At 41.6% G+C, this 21,726-nt stretch overlaps 1 protein-coding gene across 7 annotated transcripts in view; it reads right to left on the bottom strand.

Moving 5' to 3' along the window:
- Positions 1–1,259: 1,259 nt before the first annotated feature.
- The window catches only part of SNX19 (sorting nexin 19), a 47,267-nt gene continuing 26,800 nt past the window's right edge, over positions 1,260–21,726 (bottom strand). For 2 of the 7 annotated variants that reach the window (XM_078432958.2, XM_060605249.3), the window contains exons 9-11: positions 12,962–13,146; positions 11,785–11,872; positions 5,298–10,870 (exon numbers count right to left, since the gene is read on the bottom strand). In XM_078432958.2, coding sequence (XP_078289084.1) covers positions 10,738–10,870; positions 11,785–11,872; positions 12,962–13,146 — 406 coding nt within the window. In that variant the 3' untranslated portion in view covers positions 5,298–10,737. Of the gene's footprint in view, positions 1,406–5,297; positions 10,871–11,784; positions 11,873–12,961; positions 13,147–19,354; positions 19,497–21,726 lie in introns of those variants that run through there. The other 5 variants (XR_013550063.2, XM_060605250.2, XM_060605252.2 and 2 more) reach the window with 5 other exon arrangements.

The raw sequence follows: 21,726 nt of genomic DNA, 5'->3' as shown, positions 1-21,726 counted from the left end.
TTTTGAGCCCAGAATTAATCTGATTCCTCCTGTGGTGATAAAGAGGCTCCTTCGCCCCAGCAACCGAGAAGTTCCAGCTGGCTATGTGCTTATGAGATGGGTCATGTGTTTAAGAGCTGTCAGTGTGGGGTCTGCTTCTTGGGACATTTCCACCTCAGATCAGACAGTCTTAAAGAGTGTTAGAGTCAGGTGGTGGCTGGTTACCATGGCAACAGGCCCACAGGAGTCCCCAAGGTTCAGATGAAGCCTGCTGCCACTACAAAATTCACACAAGATACCCTCTCTGGTATCAAACTGAGAAGTTGGTATACTTTGATGGCAGAGGGGAGGTCGGGGCCAGACACAGGCCAAGGGCCCCACCTTTGCTTACATGGAACTTGGGTTAGTCAAGTGGGTTTTGCTCTATTTTGTGTGTAGGAAGATGGAAAGAAAATTGCCAGATGGCAATAAGGATCCCAAGACTACCAGAAGGAAAGAAAACTGTTACCCATTGACACAAGAAGGCTGCCAAGTTCATTTATGGATCAAGCAACTGTGTACAGGCAAAGTCTGTCACAAGCTTATGTGGAGAGGACAGAGGAACTTGACAAGCTTTCTGAGAATCTATGAGATGACAGCATAAGGAGAAAATAGGGAGGTGCCATGGTGTAATGCTTAATGCTGGAGAGACTGTAATAAACATGACAATCAGCTTCAAGGGGTTTACAGCTCAGTTAGGAAGACAGGCAGCCATCTGATAAGGCACAGGTTAGAATGGACATTTTAGGTGCTTCTCAATGAAGCTAGCTGGGTATGTTTCAAGCAAGTTGTGCTGAGTCCAGCCAACTTAAGATAAACTTTTAATTACATTTTATTTTTTGAAAAGGAGCTTATTAAATATTGCTTATCAGTGTGGGTAGGTAAAAGGCATATAGTACTATGAACAACAGAAGCAATTAGCAATAGTGTTTTGCCTTTCACCTATCCTCCTTCCCATCTGAGCACTTAGTTACTAGTTTTCAGAGTTTCTCCAGGAGGGAAAGCTCATAGAGGTAATTTGAGGGAGAGGAGAGCTTTAGCAATATACTCAGAGGCAGTTTTTATATTTTTTAGTGCCTGAACAGTTTTTACACCAGATTTTCCATGGAGGGCTCAGAAAGTCCCTAAATTCTCTGAGTCTCAGAATCTGGACTTAAAATCAGGGTAAGAGATTTACATGACTAAACTGTTTAGTTGTGTATCTTAGCTCGAGCTGCCATAAGAAAATACCACACACTGGGTGACTTGAACAATAGCAATTTATTTCTCACGGTTCTGGAGGCTGGAAGTCCAAGATCAAGGTGCCCACAGGTGGGTTTCCTTCTAAAGCCTCTGCTCTTGGTTTGCAGGTGTCCCATCTTCTCACTATGTGCTCACATGACCTGTTCTTCATGTGCATGAGGAAAGAGAAAACTGTGTTGTTTTTTCTTCTTCATGTAAGGGCACTAATCCCATCATGGGGCACCACCCTCATTACCTGATCTAAATCTAATTACTTCCCAAAGGCTCCACCTCCTAATACCATCACATTGGGGACTAGGGCTTCAACATACGAATTTTGGGAAGACACAAACATTTAGTCCATAACATTGTACGAACAGCTTGGGACATGGAAAGAATTTATCAAAATGTTTAATTTCAGGATTGGTGGTTATTCTGATTTCACAGGAGGGGACAGTAGGGCAATCTTCCTCCTAGAATATCGACTGTGAGTCAAGTATAAGAAATATCATGTTTAAGATTTCCATGGAACCTTAAGTTGCTGTCCATGTTAATTTATCAAAAAGACAACTGGACTAGTGGGGCAGCCAAGTCAAACCCATGAAGATTGGTAAGCTGACATAGGAAAAAAAATTAAACATGAGGAAAAGCATCTTTGGAGCTGCACACACAATAAAGAGAAATGACAGAAATATGAAGTTTTTTGAAAAGGTTTCTTGTTTTTTCTTGTTATTTACTTTAGTGTTTAAGAAAAGGGTTTCAGAAATAATATAGAGAAGTAGGCTTAGGCAAACTATTGGTCCAATGCTGCCTGCTATGAACAAAACTAGAAGAAAAAAAATTTCTATTACATGGGAAAAATCCACAGAAACTCTAATCTTATAACTCAGGTCATTCCACCCCAACAGTGGGCATTCTTCCATATCCAAAACCTTGCTGAAACACAAGCTCTTGCCTCAGTCCTCTCCAGATTGCTAAAAGGAGGTGCATAGCCCTGCTCTTCAAGCATTAATGCCTCAGATGTTACTTCTGTATCCACACATGCACACTTATCACCCCTCTTACTTGTCCAGACAAGCTCCTTCCTGGTAAATGTCACATGCCACCCACGAGCCCCCATCTGTGCAAGGTAAACCCCTGTACATGGGGATGACTTCTGCTTCAAACATTAGAACAACACCTTTCTCTATCTCATCCAAACAGATCACCAAAATTTTTTTGGGGGTCTTCATCCATATGCAGGATGTACAAAGCTGTCTGGAACTGATCTGGTATTAATTATGCAGTGCACAACACTGGAATAAGTGGTTAATCCCAAGAAGGTTTACACTGGAGAGTGACCAACCTGCCCCTGGGTGGATACAGAACCAATCTTGGCTCCAGAGACTATTCCACATCATGTGTTGTGCAAATGTTAACTGGCACCAGAATGGACTTCATTCCATAGCAGATGGGATCCTTTTTATGCAGACCTAGTCTAAGATAATATATGACCCAAGCGCTAGATTGTCTAGAGTTTCCTTCTTTTCATGAAATACATCGTTTTAATTCTCAGACTGAACTTCTTCCTCCTGTGCTCCTTTACCTGCTGTTGCCCTCTTTCAAATCATGGCCTGGAGGCCCTTTCTGGGGCCCCCAAAACAGCAGGTGATTTTATCCCCTCAGGGCCAACATGTTGTCCTGCCATTAATCCAGGTGTCTTAGATTCGTTAGTTTTCATTCCTATGGCAGCTGCCTAGTTTTGATCTGTTGTGTTTGGGCAAATAGTTGCAGCAGGAAATGTGGTGGGGAAGATAGCAAACACCTGTAAGAACGAGGAGGAATTTATGCTATCCTTTCTTTTCTTCAAGGTTATTACTTTGTCTTTGAAGAGTTTTCCTTGTAGGATCTTAGACATGGCTTAGATATGCTGTTAGAAAAGGTCTGAAGTAAAGAATTTTAAATCTGGGACCAAAGGATTTCCAAGATTATCTTAGAGCAGTCAGGTAGCAAACCAATCGTTCTCCTCATGGTAATTGCTTTCTTACAAATTTGTGTCTGGGGCAGGAAAGAGTTGAGAATATTTCCTGTGATTGTTTGTTTTGCTTTCTGATCCAGTAGGTGAAGGTGGGGACTAGAAAGTAGACAGGGTATGTTTTGTACTTTTGTGACTGGAGGATTTTAAAAATATCTTCAAATCAGGACTAATTTTCTTTAAAAAGCTTACAGTTTTAGCACCTTATGGTCCACATAGACTGCAAACAGTACTGTTATAAAACTGTGTGGATTTTGGCATGGGAAATATAAAAACCAACTTCTTTCATTTTATATTTGCTATTGAATAAAGATATAAGGTCAGAAAAATGAAAATGTGCTTCCCCCTTGTCCCTCTCTCACATCTCTGTGCCCAGTAAACTCTTTAATTTATTAACATATTTTACCTTCTAAAAGTATTACAAGCATAATCTTCTTTAGTTAAATAAGCCTCAGTCTTTATTATTTTGTATCTATTATGCACTACCTATGGGGAGGCTGAAGCATAGGGATATAATGGGAATAAAATGGATATATGTTTCTTGCCCTTGAAGAATTCATCTCTTACTGAGGACCCCATAAAATGCACATTGACCTTGATCACATTGAGAAGTGTAAGTAACTCAGAAGGAGAGAGAATTTTGATTGGCACAATCAGATAAAGCTCCTTGGAGAAGGTGAAACTTGAATTGGCCTTGACAGAGGGTGCCCACCTGTGCACAGCTGGATGAAAGAACAGGGGCCAAAGGACAGAAGCTGGAGAGAACAGGATGCAGGCCCCTAGATTTCTGGGAAGCCATCTCATCCAACCTTCTGCGAAACCATCTCCATAATACATTCTCTCTCCCAGCAGAAGTCCTATTGCCAACCAAGCCCACGTGACTCTCCCAGAGCCATATGAAGCCTTAATGAAAGGTACCCTCAGTATTCTTGAATCATTTGTGTTTACAGATGATAGGAGGCAAACTTTTGCCACAAGTACAGGAAGCTGGAAAGGAACTGGCTTGCCATTAGTTTGAATTTGGACTCCATGTTAGTATTGGTAAAGAATGTAAACTCCAGAAGGACTTTTTAAGTTTTTTTTTTTTTTCTTAATAAGGTCAATCCTCCCTAAAGGCAAGATATGAAATGCAGACATTTTGCTAAATCTTTGCTAATCTTTCTGATGCTACTGGGGCAGGATGATTCTCCAACAATGGTGCACAGGCAAAAGGGCCAATCACCTGAGCTTGAAGATGCCTAAATCCAAGGCAACCCAGAACAGAGAAGTCACAGCTTCTGCAGACATACTAGAGCCTTTCTTTGCAATCACAGACTTGTGGGTTAATCTTGGTTGGCCTTTGCCCTCATTGATGAATGCAAGTGTCTGAAAGTACAATTATAGCTATAGCTCTCCATTGCTCATAATAATAGGCTGCAACAGTCATACGGAACATAAGGGGAAGGGGGGAAAAAAAGCCAAAGTAGGAATTTAGATATCTGACACAGACTTACCTTCTTAATCATTACAACACCCTAATGCTACAATTAGCTTGCAGTTCCTAAACAAATTCTGGTAACAAGGAGGTCTATTTTGAGTTAAAACGAGTAGATAATTGTCACTTAAAGAAATGTTAGTTCTAAGTTTGGATCCTGATACTGATATTATTTTTTTCCTTCCCAAACTTCCACATCCCAGAAACAGTGTGCTAGTGACTTCTACAGAAGCACTTGTAGGTAAGGTTTGAAGAGTCAAGATGTGGAGAGAAAACAGATTTTGTCATGTGGAACAGACATCAGACAGGAGTTCTCTGGATACAGCTGCATGCTTCTTTTCATTTCCAAGAAAGCAGAGTTCAAGTGCATTCTCAGACCAGAGACAGGTGAGAGATGTAAGGAGGCGGCAAGAAGGCTCGGCAAGTCTGAGAATAGCACAGTGTATCTGCCAAGGTGGCTGTCAGTGCCCGCATTTCCTCCGCCAAATCAGCATTGCCCCGGCTTCCAACCCTGTTGCTGTTAGGTCACTACAGGAAAACAGCTATGATGATTTTCACTTGCTCGACACATTTTTGTTTTTTTCTTTCTTTTTTAAACAGGCCAGTGATGTCTTTGTGTAATAAATACTGGACAAGTCTTAGGCTATGGAAGTAGTATTTGGGGTAGTCTCCCCTCACTGGCTCTCTTCTGAGAAACACTGCTGTGTGTAGCATTTCTCATCCTTTACACCACAGAATGGCGGGGGTTTGTTAGCAGAAATTCCCCCTGCAATGGTTTCATTCTCTTGTCCACAAAGGCAGTGAAAGCAACTACTGCCCTGTTATTTCTGGCACTCTCAGTGGAAAGGAAATGGAGATGCCAAGTGATGGAAGAGCTTGCCCAGTTAGGCCTTTAACTACAAAAGCATCATGGTTTCCTTTGCTCCCCAATTAACCACTCCTGCCCCTGGTTGGTTCCCATTCCCATTTGCATCCAGCAGGGTTGGCTAACCTTCCTTTCCTCCTCCTGGGAAAACACATATTGCCCCAGTGCAAAGAAGACCGAGATAAACAGCAGGTTCTTAGAGGGCTGGGGAACTGAGGCTTGCTAGAGGACAGTGTGGCTCCATGGTATGTGAATCAAGGCATCTCCCAACTGTCCCTCAGACAGCAGGACAGCAGGATAATAATACCACTGATGTTTCTATGGCATAGCTCTTGTGTTTTATAAAGCTTGTTCTTACAATTCACTTCTCAAAATGGTTGTATTTGTCCCTTTTTCTGAGAGAGAAATTTAAGTCTCAGTGAAGCTAAGTTACCTGACCACATCTTCACAGCTGATTAAGTGACAGAGCTAGGTTTCAGTCAGGCTGTTGTCACTTCAGCTCATTATACTCTATAGATCCTGAAGCCACCTTATATGTAAGAAAGAGTAGGAACAGACTCGAAGAAATTAAGGAGGGTCAGAAGGTGACGGAGACAGGGGTCAAATCCAAGGGGCAGGACTAAGAAAGGCTGTTTACCTTTTATACCACCATGTGTCCCGTAAACAGGAACTGTTAATTTTGATGAGAAATACTCCTCTGGAAGATTCCTCAACAATTCCCCACTGTGTAGAGGGAGAACAGCACCAGGTTCCTGAGCATGTCACACTAGACAGGCCCTCTCCCAGCACCCCCTCTCTCCACCCCCCTCCCCGCAGCCTGCGCTCCCACTCTGCTGTGCCACTTGTAGCTCTCCATGGCTTTAATTTTAAATTTCTTGATTGTAGTAAAACACACATAATGTAAAATTTACCATCTTACCCACTTTCAGTGTACAGCTCAGTAGCGTCACATCGATTGATACTGTTGTAAAACAGATCTCCAGGACTTTTTCATTTTGTAACACTAAAACTCCGTACCCATTACACACTCCCCATCCTCCTCTCTAGTCCCTGACAACCACATTTCTACTGTTTCTGTGAGGCTGACCACTCTAGGTACCTTGGATACACAGGATCATATGGTATTTGTCTTCCTGTGATGACTGCCTTTGCACACATTGTTCCCTCCATCTGGACACCTTCCCCATGTTTTCACTGGCTAATTCTCATGAATCTTTCAGGAGTCAATTCAGATATTATTATCTCAGGCTTTCCTTGGTCCTCCACTCTCAATTAAGTGCCCTTCCTAAATATTTAGTAGTGGATTAATCACACTCGATGAAGAGTTGCCCATGTTCTAATCCCTTGATACTCAGCATGTGGTAGAAGATCCACATTCTCAATGGCATACATTGGGGAGCTTGTTAAAAATGCAGCATATTCTTTAACAAGATCCCAGCTGAATCACACGGACATTGAAGTTTGATAAGCACTGTTCTAACTCATTAGACAGGAGGTCTGCAAATGACTCATGGGCCACATCTGGTCAGCTACCTGTTTTTGTAAATAAAGTTTTGTTGGAACATAGCCACAGTCATTTCTGTATGTATTGTCTATGGCTGCTTCTGTGTTACAATGGAAGAGCTCAGTAGTTGCAAAAGAGACCACCATATGGCCACAAAGCCTATATTCATTCTCTGCTCCTTTACCGAAAAGTTTGCACACTTCTTTACTAGATTGTAAGCTCCTTAAAAGTGAGAACCTGGTCTTATTTTGCTTTGTAAGAAGAAACATAGACTAGTGTAATGGTTATGGATGTAGGGTTGAGGGTAGACTGGCAAAATCTGTATCTAGGCTCTGCCATTTCCTTGCAAGTGACTGGGCAACTCACAATCTCTCTGTGCCTTGTGTTCCTCATCTATAAAATGGGGACATATGACAGAACCTACTTTACAAGGTTGAATAAGTTAATGTAGATGAAGTGCTCCAAGTGGTGCCTTCAGCAAATATTCTCTCTTACCTGGACCATATATTTTTAGGGCCATGGGGGTTTGTTGATGTTGTAACAGATGATAGAATACTATTAACACACATTCTCTGTTTCTTCCTTGCTAACATCTAATGGTTTTTTTAGGTATTAACTTTCCTGGGGGGTGATCTCCTCTCTGGTGGGGTAAATACTATTGCAAGCCAACCAGGTAATGCCATTTTCAGTGACAGTGGATTGGCTCAGGGTGAACAGTTCTGACCAGTGAGTCATGAGCATTCTTGAAGGACTTCTAGGAAAAGGTTTCTTCATTCTTTAAAAGAAAACATGGGGGCACCTGGGTGGCTCAGACAATTGAGCATCCAACCTTGGCTCAGCTCATGATCTCACAGTTTGTGAGTTTGAGCCCTGGTCAAGCTCTGTGCTGACAGCTCAGAGCCTGGAGCCTGCTTGGGATCGTGTCTCCTTCTCTCTCTGCCCCTCCTCGACTTGTGCTCTCTCAAAAATAAGTAAATGTTAAAAAAAGAAACGAAACGAAAAGAAAAGAAAAGAAAAGAAAAGATGGAAGAGGTGCCCCTGTTCTTTCACATTTTATGTATGAATGTGATGCCCCAAACTGCAGCAACCCTGAAGGTAGGCAGTCTGAGAACAGAAAAAACATGTTTATGATGGCAGAAAAGAAAGATGCGAATATTCTGGGCCCATTATGGGGTCAGAGTTGCTGAATCCATCAATCTTACCTACTGTGGTACTTACCTACTCAGGTACTGATCTTATGGAAGAAAATAAATTTTCCTATTAGTTTCCTTTCAGTCCAAAGCATCCTGACTCATATAGCCACGGACCATGTTTATACATATTTTACTCAACCCAGAACCTAACAACTGCTGTTGGGTATTAGGAGCAACTGGAAATGAACGTGCTGGGTAGGGCAAAAGAAAATTCAGGAATGTTCTGGGTTAGTGCAGACCCAATTTTTCATTGCCTTTTATCATTCAGCCAACAGCATCTTTTCCTGATACCTGTGGCTCTCTCCCAAATGCTGATCTCCCTTGCAGTCTGTCCCTTCTACCCAAACTTGACAGGTTATTTCAAGATCAGATGGGCTTTGATTATTTATTTCCTTGGTGATATCCATTATTTCCCTTCTGGGCAGGAGGATCTGAAGACAACTCATATTTTGGGACATAGAAAACAGGGATGGGATCTCTTACGTAAAATGAAATACAATGGCAGTGTCAAAAGATTCCTTAGATGTTACAGCCACAAGGATTTTATGGTGTGTCAGCTTATGGACTGGCTTTGTATGACATCTGAGCCAGAACTAGTAGCACAGATTCAAAGCAGTATAGGTGGCTAAGTACCTGTGAGGGTAAAGTATGAAGAGAGAAGGGTAGCAGAAATGAGCTGGCCACCTGTACCTATCCCAAAGAGCATCCGGCCCCATAGTTGAAAAAGGTGAAGGATCCACTTCAATATGGGAGACTGGAACCCCTGTAATCCTGCAAATACGTAATTACTAAAGCTAGAAATGCCGAATTCTTTCTGCCTGTGAGTGTCCAGGGTGAAAGAAGTTTCGGAGCCATAAAGTCGCTGTAACAATCAAATTTTAAGGCTAGAAGGTGCCATGAGACATGATCTCATTCATCTCCCTGTCCTTAGGCAATAATAGCCTAACTAAAGCCTTCTGATTACAGCAGAACACATTTTATAGGTAAAAGCCTCCCAAGGGGTATTTAAAAAAAAAAAAAAAAAGTAAAAGATTACACAACTTTCTCCCATAAACCACTTTAATTTTGTGTACATCATCTACTTCAGAGTCTAAGGGAACCTGACACTTGTTCTAGATCCATCTCCTTGCTGTCTTACCCCAAGATCCCCTTCTAAATGGGAGGATCCATAATTCAGTGACAGCAGGGCACTAATAGGCAAGTGCAAAGCTAAAGGGATGAGGGGGGGCAAAGGTCTTAAACCCTGTCAGCTACTCACATGAATTTAATGTATAGTACTTCCCTTGTGACTTTCTGTCTGCCTCTTTCCTACCAACAGTTTCTCCTAATTGTTCCATTCTTCTAAGACACTAGTGTCTGATATAGTACCTTTGCCTCCATCTTCAAGTGTTCCTAAAGACTAATTATAATCTTAAGAACAGTACTTCCTGTTTAAAGCATTTTGTGGTAATCAATCCATTACAGGTTTGCTAATATTATCGGTTCAAGTTAAAAGTCCCCTGCCTGTGAAAAAGTCCCCTACCTGTGAAAAGAGAAGCCCTGTACTTCCCCTGGGTTCCCTCCTCTTTGGGCACATTCCCAGGCACAGAGCAGGAACAAGCCTTTCCCTTCCCTTTGGAAGCACTGGGCTGACTAAGCAACTTGCCATATGATTCTGCTGAAGGAAGACAGAGAGAAGTTCACAAAGACCAAAACTCAACTGTTCTTGGAGAGGGGTTAGGAGGAAAGCTAATAAATAAAATCTGATGCAACTCCTTTCAGGAAAGGGTGTGGAGGGTGGGGTGGATCTACCCAGTAGCTTTAGCAGTCCACTTTGAAGTCTTCTGAACAGGAAAAGTGTAGCCACCCATGGAAGCAGCCTTCAACGATATCCTCCCTAGGACTGATGTGTTGGGAAATAGCCCATCAGCAAAAAGTCCCTTGAGAAATGTTTTCCCTCCTTCTTCTGGAATTGTTGAGAAACTAGATAGAACTCAGAGGATCTGGCTTTCAAGGGTGGACCTGAATGAATTTTCAGTTTCTTAGTGGGAACAGAGAGCTCTAGAAGATTGTCTACTCCTCCAAGAAATCTGGTTACCAGTTTTCTCTTGGTCTATCTCAACTTGTGTTAATGGATTAGGAACATGTATATACAGGGCCAGGCTCCTGTCAAACAACCTTAGGAAGGAGGGCAAAGAGGAGGCAAAAGGGGCTCATTCTTCTACCTCACGGATTCCTTTTCCACTAGTAACAATCCAAACATTACAAAAAAAGGTATGGGAATGGATACGCATGCGATTGGTACATATTTCTCCCATCACCTGCTACAAATGGAGTAGAGCTAGGGAAGAACTGTGCCCCTTCTGAGTTACAGCCCAGTTTCAGAGAGCACAGGTTTCCTGACTGGTCATGGGGTGGGAGAACAACTCTCCTTTCCTAGCCTTCAAAGAATGAGCAAATAACCTATGGCTAAGGGGAGACACCCATTCTCCTGGGGTTGCCTGGGGTATCTGAGGCAGAGGTGGTTATGGTAGACTCCTCAACAGAGGCACTGAGATCCAAGAATTCCAGGATGATGTCCCAAAGGCAGTAAATCAAATGCCTGAAACAAATGGACAAAACAACTTAGAGGAGGGTCTGGCTCGGTCAACAGACACCAGATCCCTGTTTATGACATTTATTCTCCCTTCCCCTCCTTGCCCATTACTGATATCCTTAGTGAACTCTAAATTTCAATAGCTTGATGAAGCCTCCGCCATGAAATAAAAGTTTGCGAATAAAGGTTATGACCGCAAGAGAGGTAGAAATAGAACTTGAGACTAGATTTTAGGAAACTCCACATTTATTTATATAGCTGCATTAGCAGATCAGTACTACTCTGAAAAACTGTGAAGTAGGGAAAATCTTTGTGATATCAACTTACTAAGAATTTTCAGAGCTTCTGACTATGGCTGTTTCTCATAATTAATCATCATAGATCTATGGGTGACCTTACAGACAATGAAGCAAAAGCCAGGGCCCTTAAGTAGTGACAGTTAATCGATGCAGTCTGCTTTGGGACAGGGTTTGAGAAAGGACTGGAAGTCCTAAATACTTTTCAGAAGCACTATATCCCAAGGCACCAGCCAGGGAAATACCTACCTCTTCTGGATTATTCCAGGAGTATTCACCCAATATTTCTGGTCCCTTTATCAGAGCCAAACCTTATTATCTTGTCTACTTCATATTAAGCAAAGACAATTCCTGATTGTAATACTATTCAGCTTTGCTGTGCAGCCTTGAATGTAGAGCTGGAAATTATATGACCTGTCAGTGACATATGAAGCTGTCAGTGTAGGTTTTTCTTAGTATGTGTGGATCTGGACATCACACCCTGCAGTCAGGGCCCAGGGCAAACAAAGACTGCAGTTCTATTCTTCTCAATGTGGGTTGCACACTTAGAAATCGTGGACACCTCTGAGACCAGAGATGGCTTCAGCTGTGGTGATGCTGAGTATACATACGTCTTCAGCCTACCTGTTGATGACGGGTTGCTGTAGTGACTCCAAGACTAGACTCCAGCTCAGCTGGCATTTGTTCACCCCCAGGATTTCTACTACAATATCTGAAGAGGAAAAAGCAGATGTGGTTTCAGTGCTACCGTGGAAGCCTTAGATTCTAAGGAGATTATCTCATGATATCTGCCATCTTTATTCAAGGAGGTATTTCTGGCAAACTTCTGAACTACATAGTCAAACTAAAACAGGGAAAAGCTAAGAGAAATGTTTCTCAAGTGTTTAAATAAGAATGGGCCTCAAGAAATAATTCTGTAACCAGTCATTAAAGTGCAGGATTTTTTTTTTCTTTTAAGAGAGAGAGAGAGATAGAGCATATGCATGAGTAGGGGAGGGGCAGAGAGAGAGAGAGAGAGAGAGAGAGAGAGAGAGAGAATCTTAAGCAGGCTCCACTCTCAGCATGGAGCCCGATGTGGGGCTTGATCCCACGACCCTGGGATCATAACCTGTGCCGAAATCAACAGGCAGACACTCAAACTACTGAGCCACCCAGGCACCCCTAAAGTTCAGGTACTTCTGATGTAAGAGTTTAGGGTGGAGAGCAGAGGTTAATAAGAGTATATAAAATTGTTTTAAGAGTTAAGAGTTTACTACTGTACCCTGGTTACCATAGCACAGCGACAGGCAACAAATTGCCTTTCCTGCCTTCTAAAAGTCTATAGAAAGTAAAGGAAAAAAAGTCCTCTCCAGAGTTTGTTTTTATCTACTGCTAATAACCAGGTACTTTATTCAATGACCCCAATTTATCAAGGCCAAGCTTCTATGGCACATATCATTTTCTTCCCTGGTCCAAAAACCATGAATTGGCAGACAACCTGAGATCTTCATCTGGTGGGAATAGTTCTGAGACCTGCCTCTGTGGTGTAGGAAGAGCTGTTATTATCTCAAGTATCTGCAGGATTCTCACCCACTATTTACGGTGTGGTCTCAGTGATTCCTTCTATTCCCTCAGCATCACTTGAATGAGGGATAAAAGAATTGCGGCCCCGATCATTTTCCTGTTGGCCTGAGAAATGGTGGGTCAACAGTCTAATCACATTTAAGCCCTTTTAAAAATGGGAAGGGGTGTGGGGTAATGGTGGCAAAGCCAGATGAGAAAGGACTAATCATCAGTATAACTTATTTCATCATCCAATTACCTGGCAGGATTCCCATCAGGCTCTGCAAAGCCTGTTTTTCAGCAGCCACTTTCTGCTCCTGGGTCCTTACAGGCCGTGGATACTTAGGCAAAACCCCACCAGGCCAGATGGACTCCTGAAGAAGTCGGAGGTACTGCACCCAGCGTTGTGGACATGTTAGATTAGCCACTTGTACCTCCAGCCACCTGTGGTGGAAGAGAGAATGGTCAGATAAATCTGAAGGAAGGACTGCAGAAAGGTGTGAATCATGTGAGCAATCAGCACAGAGCAAAGTGAAGGCAGTGGCAACTCTCACAAATGAAACCCAGCCAATTTAATAACTCGGCACCACAGACTTTGAAGATGAGTAACAGTAATAATACTGTTATTTACTGTGTGTCCGATAGGAACTGCATGTTGTATTAGAGGTTGCACAGAACAGAGCACTAGGAGGGCCCCAGTATCTGGCAGGGCTGGAGCTTTCCAACTGTCTTCTAGTGGGAAGTTCTGTCATTTCTCAGCAAGGTGCACATGCTGCCTTTCCAGCTAAGGGTTTGGTGATTTTAGATAAATCCCTCTCCTTTGCCACCCTGTCCACATCCAGGGTGTGGCACATCCAGGCTCTTCATGGACCCATGAGCTGTTCTAAGAGTGTCCTACATCCATCTTTTGCTTGTAACAGTCTGCTCACTGACAAGGCCCTCTTCTTTCCAGTACAAGTCTGCCATCCTAGCAAGACCTGCTTAGCCCCACCTCCTCCACAAAATTCTGCTTGACCATTCCAGCTAGAAGTGTTCTCTTTCCTCTTAGACTTCCTTCAGCACTTAGTTCTACAGTATAGATTTGGAACTAATAATTTACTCTAGAATATAAATTATTTTCTCATGTGCTTACAGCTTTACTTTTCCAACTAAAGTATAAGCACCACAAGATTTCTATATGTCTTATACTTTTAAAAAGTTTCCCGTTGTGCCCTGGTGCTCAAGAAAGTCCTGCTGATTGACTAGCGATAGTTCTTATTACAATGAAAATTTCCCCCTTTATCTCACATTCAAAAATGAGGCAATAACTCTGAGGGGACAAACTTACTAAATCTGCAGTTCCTGCAGTCATTTCACCCTTATTCTTTATTTGTTCCTGCATTTCTTCAGAGCAATATGGTTACTAGCTGAGGGTCAAGCCTGCCAAGTCTCCTCAGTATGGAGCAGGGCTGAGCCTGACAAGGCTATGATTATAACGGATGGACCATCAACCACTTCTACTCTATTTGGTCCTGCACCACATGGCAGCTCATGCCATTGCTCCTATACCCGACTTACTTGTCGCCCATCCAAGAGCAGAGGGGGCTGCCAAGGCAAACTTTATTTAACCTCCACTCTGCCAGACAGTCTGCATTCCACTCAAGCTAGGCATTCCAGCCTTGGGGGCTGCAATCCCCCAAGCCGAGGGCTCACAAATGATTCTAAGAATAGGAAGTCTGAAAGGTAATGGCAGGGCAGGAATGGCAGACACCGATGGAGATCAAGAGCGGCACAAAGCTGCTCTTGCCCAAAATAGCCATCACGATCGTATTTGATATTATTAGGGCTGCATCTCCTTTTTATAGGGCTTTTCATTCAGCGAGCCTAAGACGCCTGATGAAAGGGATCCAGTAGCAAGAATTTCTGTTCCTGTTTATAGAAAAGGGTCAGCAAAGGGAGGTGTATGCAATGGCCTGATCAGATTATCTGCAGGGAATCAAGTGACCCAACTCTCGTTCTTCACCTCAGGCCACAAATACTTGTGTGACTTCTGCTAAGGTGAATGATGTGCACTAGGGTCTCATCTGAGCAACTGGTTTCATTGGAGTGAAAACCAAAATCTTGAAGTCCTCCAAAAAAGCCAGGAGAATCTTAAACCAGAAACCTTTGCCTGGAATTAGTTCTAGCTCAGCTTCTCATTCCCATTTGCACATAAGCCAGTGTACCCTTATTCTTGTTCTCTGGGGCCAGTGATGCCTGTGACTCCACTCTTCAAAGGTATCTATCTCAGCATCTGCTCAACCCTTCTTAGAGCAGAATACTGAACAGTAAATCTGGGGACCTCGGTCATCTTCTGGGCACGTCTTACAATATAGGAGTCTGATTGTTTTGAATTAACCTTAATTCACCTGATAGGAACAGGCCCCTGCACCACTGCATTATGGCAAGGATGTCCTTTTTGTTCTCTTCCATTGTGACTTCGTGACTCAAGCATACCAGCTGGGTGCAAAACAAATTTTGGCACATGGCAAAATATGAGTGTATAAATGTATGCAAATCTATAGAACTACAACTTATCGAACCCTAAATGGGAATGTTGGGAAGGAGAAACAAAGTAGGGAAAAGTAAAAATAAGGCCCTTGATGATGAGGATGAGTCAGTGAGTCAACTCAAGTTGTGGGAGCTAAGTGGAACTGACAAAGAGAACTAAGGTCTCCAAGTAAATGTCAACTGCTGATAAAGAAACTGTCAACCGCTATAAACCCTGAGGCACAGAAGTGATCAACAAGTTATTCCCAGGAATGTAAGGAATATGAGAAAGTATAGGACTTGTACAAATTGGTGGAAACGAAACAAACTGCATGTCTAAAAAGAGGAATGTAATGTACAAAGTGGCTTCTACCTGCAAGGTGCTGTGGTTTCTCTTACCCTCAGGCTTCTTCATACCCTGAAGGTAAAAGACACCAACCACACACACTTGTACCACGCAGATTTAAACATTCACCCTTTTCAAGATTCTCCTCTTGCCCAGGTTCCTCCTACCTCTCTTCCTCTAAGAAAACAGGCTTTCTCCTGGACATCTAGGGTTAGCCATGTTTCATTTTCTAGCCCCAGACAGCCCATGGAAAAGAGGCAGGGCAGCAAAACCTTTCATGCTCACAGAACTCCTGAGATATGGTATCTTATTGTGAATGATGAGCATCCCAAGGTAGAAGGAAAAAAAATCATAAAGCCAAAACCAAGAAAATGACCAGTGCCGACTACTACCACCACCCAAATTGCCCTGCGCCTCAGACAGAACAGAAAAAATCTGTGAGCTTTAGAACAATTTCTAAGGCATGCTTTATTATTACACAAAATGCCTTTCTTAAGTTGTAAATGACCAGATTCAGGGATTCTGTATTATTTACCTTGCCTAACACCTAGCACAGAACCAACAACTGATGACAACAAAGAAGGCAGGGGTTTCTTCATCCAATGATCTCTTCTCCCCTTTCCATCCCCCTTTTCCCTTTCTCTTATTCTATCATCCTTCTCCAGAGTAGAGCTCCACACATACCACCACAGTGCTTTATCTAGTCTTACTGATTCCCTTCATATTGGTCTGTTCACTCTGAAACCGGGCTAGAGAAGGTGAAGAGATTAAGCACTGGAAAATTAAAAGAGAGACTAATGCCTTAGCTTATTAGTTCCCTTCATCTCTCTATTCCACATGCTGTCTTTCTATTCCTAACTTACAAGTGGGAAAGTTAAAAAGAAATCTGTATCCTGGTAGTTCTCTTGAAGCAAAAGGAATGGAATGCATGTGTCTGAAGTCCAAGGTACCACAGGAGCTTTTCCAGTATCAGTTTCTGGAATCTGCTGGTACCACTTACTATTATGCTAACAGAAATCTGAAGTTTCAAGGTGGACACAAACACATATCTCTCAGTCTATTTATTATAAATTATTTATAAGAATTCATTTACTAAATACAAATGTTATTGTTTATGTAATTCAAGATGCATGAGGTAAATATGCTAAAATAAATATGGTAGCGAACATCCACAAATAGCATTGGTTTTATTTTCTACTACTATTCCAGTTCTGTTATTTGGTTTAGAGATATCTCCTCCTACCATCCTACCTTTTCCCCAATAAGAAGAAGAAGAAAAAAAGCCAAACCAGGTCTGCTCTATGAGGCCATCTCTGAATGATTCAGAGCACATGGTAGCCTTACTAGTGGGCCCAGAAATAGCCAATAAAGTGAGAAAGAAGCAACAACAGATTGACACTGAGATATTCATGAGCTTCTCTGATGCCAGACACGGAAGGAGGGAGGATGTGGAGATTAGGGCTTTTCATTACACTGGGAGTGCAAGTCTATCCGTGTTCACAAGAACCTGGTCTGAAATAGCTACAGATAGAGGAATGGAGCAGTGGCTAAAAAGGAGACAGTTTAATACTAGGGCTTAAGACAGCACCTCAAGGTTAGCACAAGGTCATTTCCCATCAAAACAACAGAATCAACTCTCACAAGTAAGGGGAGAAAGCTTAAGGGACAATGTCTAATCTAATTAGCCAAATTCCCTTCTCTTCTCTGCTAAGAGCTTCTATGGCTGAGTGAGGAGGGGCCGTGGGTAAGTGAGCCTAATGGGGAGGAGAGGGGGAGAAGGAGAATGAAATCATAACATAGAAAATATTCTTGGGGTGCCTGGTGGCTCAGTTGGTTAAGTGTCCGACTTCAGCTCCAATCACGATCTCATGGTTTGTGAGTGCAAGCCCCGATTTGGGCTCTGCGCTGACAGCTCAGAGCCTGCTTTGGATTCTCTGTCTCCCTCTCTCTCTCTGCCTCTCCCTGGCTTGTGTTCTCTCTCTCTGCCTCTCAAAAATAAACAAACATTAAAAAAAGAGAAAATATTCTTAACAGCAGTAACAATATTCTAACAAAAAATGCTTGGTATAGCCTAAATGAAAGATACAGCAGAATCATTCCTCTCATCCTTTTTTCAACTGGGCTACCTCTGTAGACAATCCAAGGGTGATTATACTCCAACTCCTTAATGTACCAAATACACTTCAAAGTAAAAGAGTAAAAGAAGATCAGGTTAAAGCTTCTGCCGTTGTAAAAGATCTATAGTAGATTAGAAGTGTCAGCTCATTTCAATTACCTTCAGAGCCAGGTTTTCCAACTCTGGCACTACTGACATTTTAGGCTAAATCCTTGTTGTGAAGGGCTGTCCTGTGCATTATCAAACACTTAGAAGCATTTCTGCCCTCCCAGATACCTCTTGTGTGACAATCACAAACATTTCCAGACATTGCCACATCTCCTCTGAGGGACAAAATCTTCCCCAGTTGGGAATCACTGACTTAGACCTAGGGTCTTGGCTGCCATGTGTCAGGCTACTTCCAAAGTCATTTCAACTCTGGTGGCTGTGGCACGGTATTTCTCAAATTCTGAATAGCATTAGAGGTGGCCATGTACTCAACTCTGGTTTGTGACAACATTTAAAAACATCTAAGTAGAAACAGCTTAGAATACATAGAAGTGTATTTCCTGCTTTAGGACTCTTTTGTTTCATACATGGACCTACTGATGTGTGTGCATGCATGTGTTGTGTTCACAGTGGGTCCTGTTGTAAAATACATTTTTTACTGTGGGTTGAAGTTTAAAAATAGTTAGAAAAACATTGATATAGTATAAGGAATGAGGAGTTCCAAGAAATGGGGGAAAAAGCCCAAGCTACATTTTTAGCCTCCTGGAAACACTCCCCACCCTCCACCCATCCCCCAAGTACCCTGTAAAATGTTTACAATGGCATAAACCATGAACATTGTGTTCTGTACCCACAGTCCTATGAGTATTTGCTCATTAACTCAGTAGCCCCAACGTACAGAGTGCAGAGAAAGGAGATCTTGAGGGTGATGGTGTGGATCCAGGGCATTTCCCATTAAACAAGTTATTTTTGCCAGTATCACACCTGATAAAAGTAACACTTCTCTTCCCTCTGATTCCTTTCCCAGGCCTCTGCCTTCCTGCCATTGCCCCTTCTTTTGTTTACAGACAGTTCCTCCGTGTCAGCTCTCACTAGCCTTCTTGGTCCTAGAACTGGCCAGACCCAGGTTACTCAGTTGTGTCTGAGAAAGTTCAGCATTGTTGCTCTCTGACTGTGTATCTAGGTCACCATCTTTTCCTGCTCTGTGTTGGAAGAAGAATGGGGAGGAAATGAACTTTGAGGGCCAGAAACTCCTGTTTCTTTTTTCCAGTGACTATTGTGAAATCTAAAATGGCCATGGAGTCTACACAATTTCTTCTTTGATTTTTGCTTTCATGTTTTAAATAATGGATCCACATCTTTAAAACACGTGTTTCAAGGGAAGACTACATATGGCCTAAACACCACGATTTGAGAATCCTGAGTTCCACACTTCTGTATCTAGCCACAGTTTTTGTTTTTGATTAGAAATGAACAAGTTACAGTTATAAGACTATTATGCATTACAAACTGAAGCATTTTGAATCAAGGAAGGAAATTAAAGAAATCATCTGTTTAACCTTGGAGGTGATCTATTCCAATAATCTAACCAATTCACACATGAAAACAGAGAACGAAAAAGGACTACTGCATAGCAAAAGGTTTATAATAAGAACATACAACTTCATAGCTGGAAGGAAACAGGCAATCCCTACCTCACCTCCTCCCAGAGTAGAAATCTCCTGTGTAACATCATGGCAGAGCCCAAGGGTTCTGGTCCGTGAATCCAGAAAGCTGGGCTTTCATCTTAGCTCTGCCACCAATTAGGAATGTGACTTTGGGGAAGTTGCTTAATTCCTGAAAAGGATAACTGCAATTTATTAGAGATGCTTCTTAAATATTGGCAACCAAAAACTGCCTCGTTGTAACTTCTGGTCATTGTTCTTGCTTCTACCCTCTGGACTTAAAAACAGGAATTTTAAAGTTACCAGGTCATATCTCTTTCAAAATGTTTCAAAGACTTACATGTGAGACTTGAAACCATAAAACCCTAGAAAAAAACACAGGCAGTCACTTCTCTGACATTGGTCATGGAAACATTTTTCTAGATATGTCTCCTCAGGCAAGGGAAATAAAAGCAAAATTAAACTATCAGTAATACACCAAAATAAAAAAGGCCTTTGCACACAGTGAAGGAAACCATCAACAAAATGACAAACAACACTGAATAAGAGAAGATATTTGCAAGTGATATATCCAATAAGGGGTTAATATCCAAAGTACATAAAGAACTTACACAGCTCTACACCAAAAAAACCTAAGTAATCCAATTAAAAATGGGCAGAGTTCCTGAACAAACACTTTGTATTTTTAAACTCAACTGCTATTTCTCCCCTAAGTCTCTGTTACAAGTTATATATCCATGATTCTGATAACCTCAAAGTTGAGCACACAGAATACACTCAACAAAGGTCTAAAGAATGGAGGAGAGAAATGAATGATTCCTCATCCTGGTTCCAACCTCTGGGTGTGTGCCGCTTTCTATTCTCTCTTAAAATGGAGTACCCAGAACAAAACACAACCTCCAGATGTGCCCTGACCAGCAAAGAATGAAAGAATGCAGAGGATTAGTGCCTTCCTTGATCCATATACTATACTTCTATTAATACAAAGACTGTGTTGGCTTTTTGGGCACACACATCAAAGCACTGACTCATACTGAGTTTTGTAGTCAACTAGGACCCTAGTTCCACATATGTACTTTAACAAAAAATCACATGCTTCTCTGTTAAGCCTAGTCTTGCCCTTCTGTACTTGTGCAATTTTTGAATCTAAAATCTAAATTCTAATTTATAACATTTATTTCTATTAAATACACCTTGTTGGTTTTGACCTATTATTCTAACCTTTTGAAACTGGATTTTTGTCATCCAGAGTATTAATTATACCTCTAAGATTACAATTACTTGCAAATTTACTGATGAAAAAATTGAGCAGGATAAGAACAAGAAAAATGCTCTATCACTAAAAATTTCCCTCCAGGAGGCCGTCAGTTTGTTAGATAGATATCTTGGGCTAGAGAAACTCAACTAGCCGTGAATCACTTGAAAGTACTATAGTTCAGGCCACATATGCCCATTTTTTCCACATGGATATTATAAGAATATGGCCAAAGCTTGTGGAAATCCACCTACAATTTACTAACCAATGCATTTTAATGGTTTAATAATCCTGCTACAGAAAGACAGAAACTATGCTAATAAGGCAGGGCATGTTCCCACTGAACGCATACCGGTTTCTGGGGCTCGCCATTTCTCCCTCCAAGCATGTTCACAAAACATCTATTTAATAATCTGCTTCAGAAATTTCTAGAGGTAAATATCAGGGTTAATGACCTGTATCCATTTTTTAAAAGGCAACATATTTGTCCACCTCCAACCCACCACATCCTATATGCCAATTTTCTTAATGAACTTAGGTCTTCAATGATAAATACAAATGTTCAGTTCCACAGAATATAATTCATCTGGGTCAGGTATGGGAGCTTCAAAATAGGTTAAGTGCTCTTTTATCTGCATTTCTATTTTAGTCTTCTAGTTTAATCATGTCTGTCCAATTCTTGTCAAACCATTTTCCTTGACAAGAAAAAAATAACAAACAAACAGAAATTAAACAGCTTAGCATACAGCAGGCCAATTTACTGTTGAACAGATGAATAAATGCTTTCTCAAGGTAGCCAGTGAATACTACAGCATCTGTTTCAAACAATTTAACTTACTTTCTTTGCTTTTCTTGTTTTTCCTGTTGTTGTTTTTTAAAGCCTTTACCCCTAACATTTATCCACAAATTCAACTCCGAGTTTAAGCTTACTGGACACATTCTTATTAGTTCTATTGCTACTATTTTGCATTACTCAGTGTGTGTCCTCCCTTCTGCCCCCTTTTTAAATATATGCGTACTTCTAGAATCTGATCTCAGTTAACGAAGCTGGTTTCATCTGATTTTGATTCTTTTCTTTCCTCACTGGAATTCTGTGTTTAGTTTGTTTATTCCATTTATTCCACACAAATTGGTTGAGCTTCTTGTA

Source organism: Panthera onca, chromosome D1, assembly GCF_046562875.1.
Source record: "Panthera onca isolate mPanOnc1 chromosome D1, mPanOnc1 haplotype 2, whole genome shotgun sequence".
NCBI lineage: Eukaryota > Metazoa > Chordata > Mammalia > Carnivora > Felidae > Panthera > Panthera onca.
This window is presented reverse-complemented; position numbering and strand designations above follow the sequence as displayed.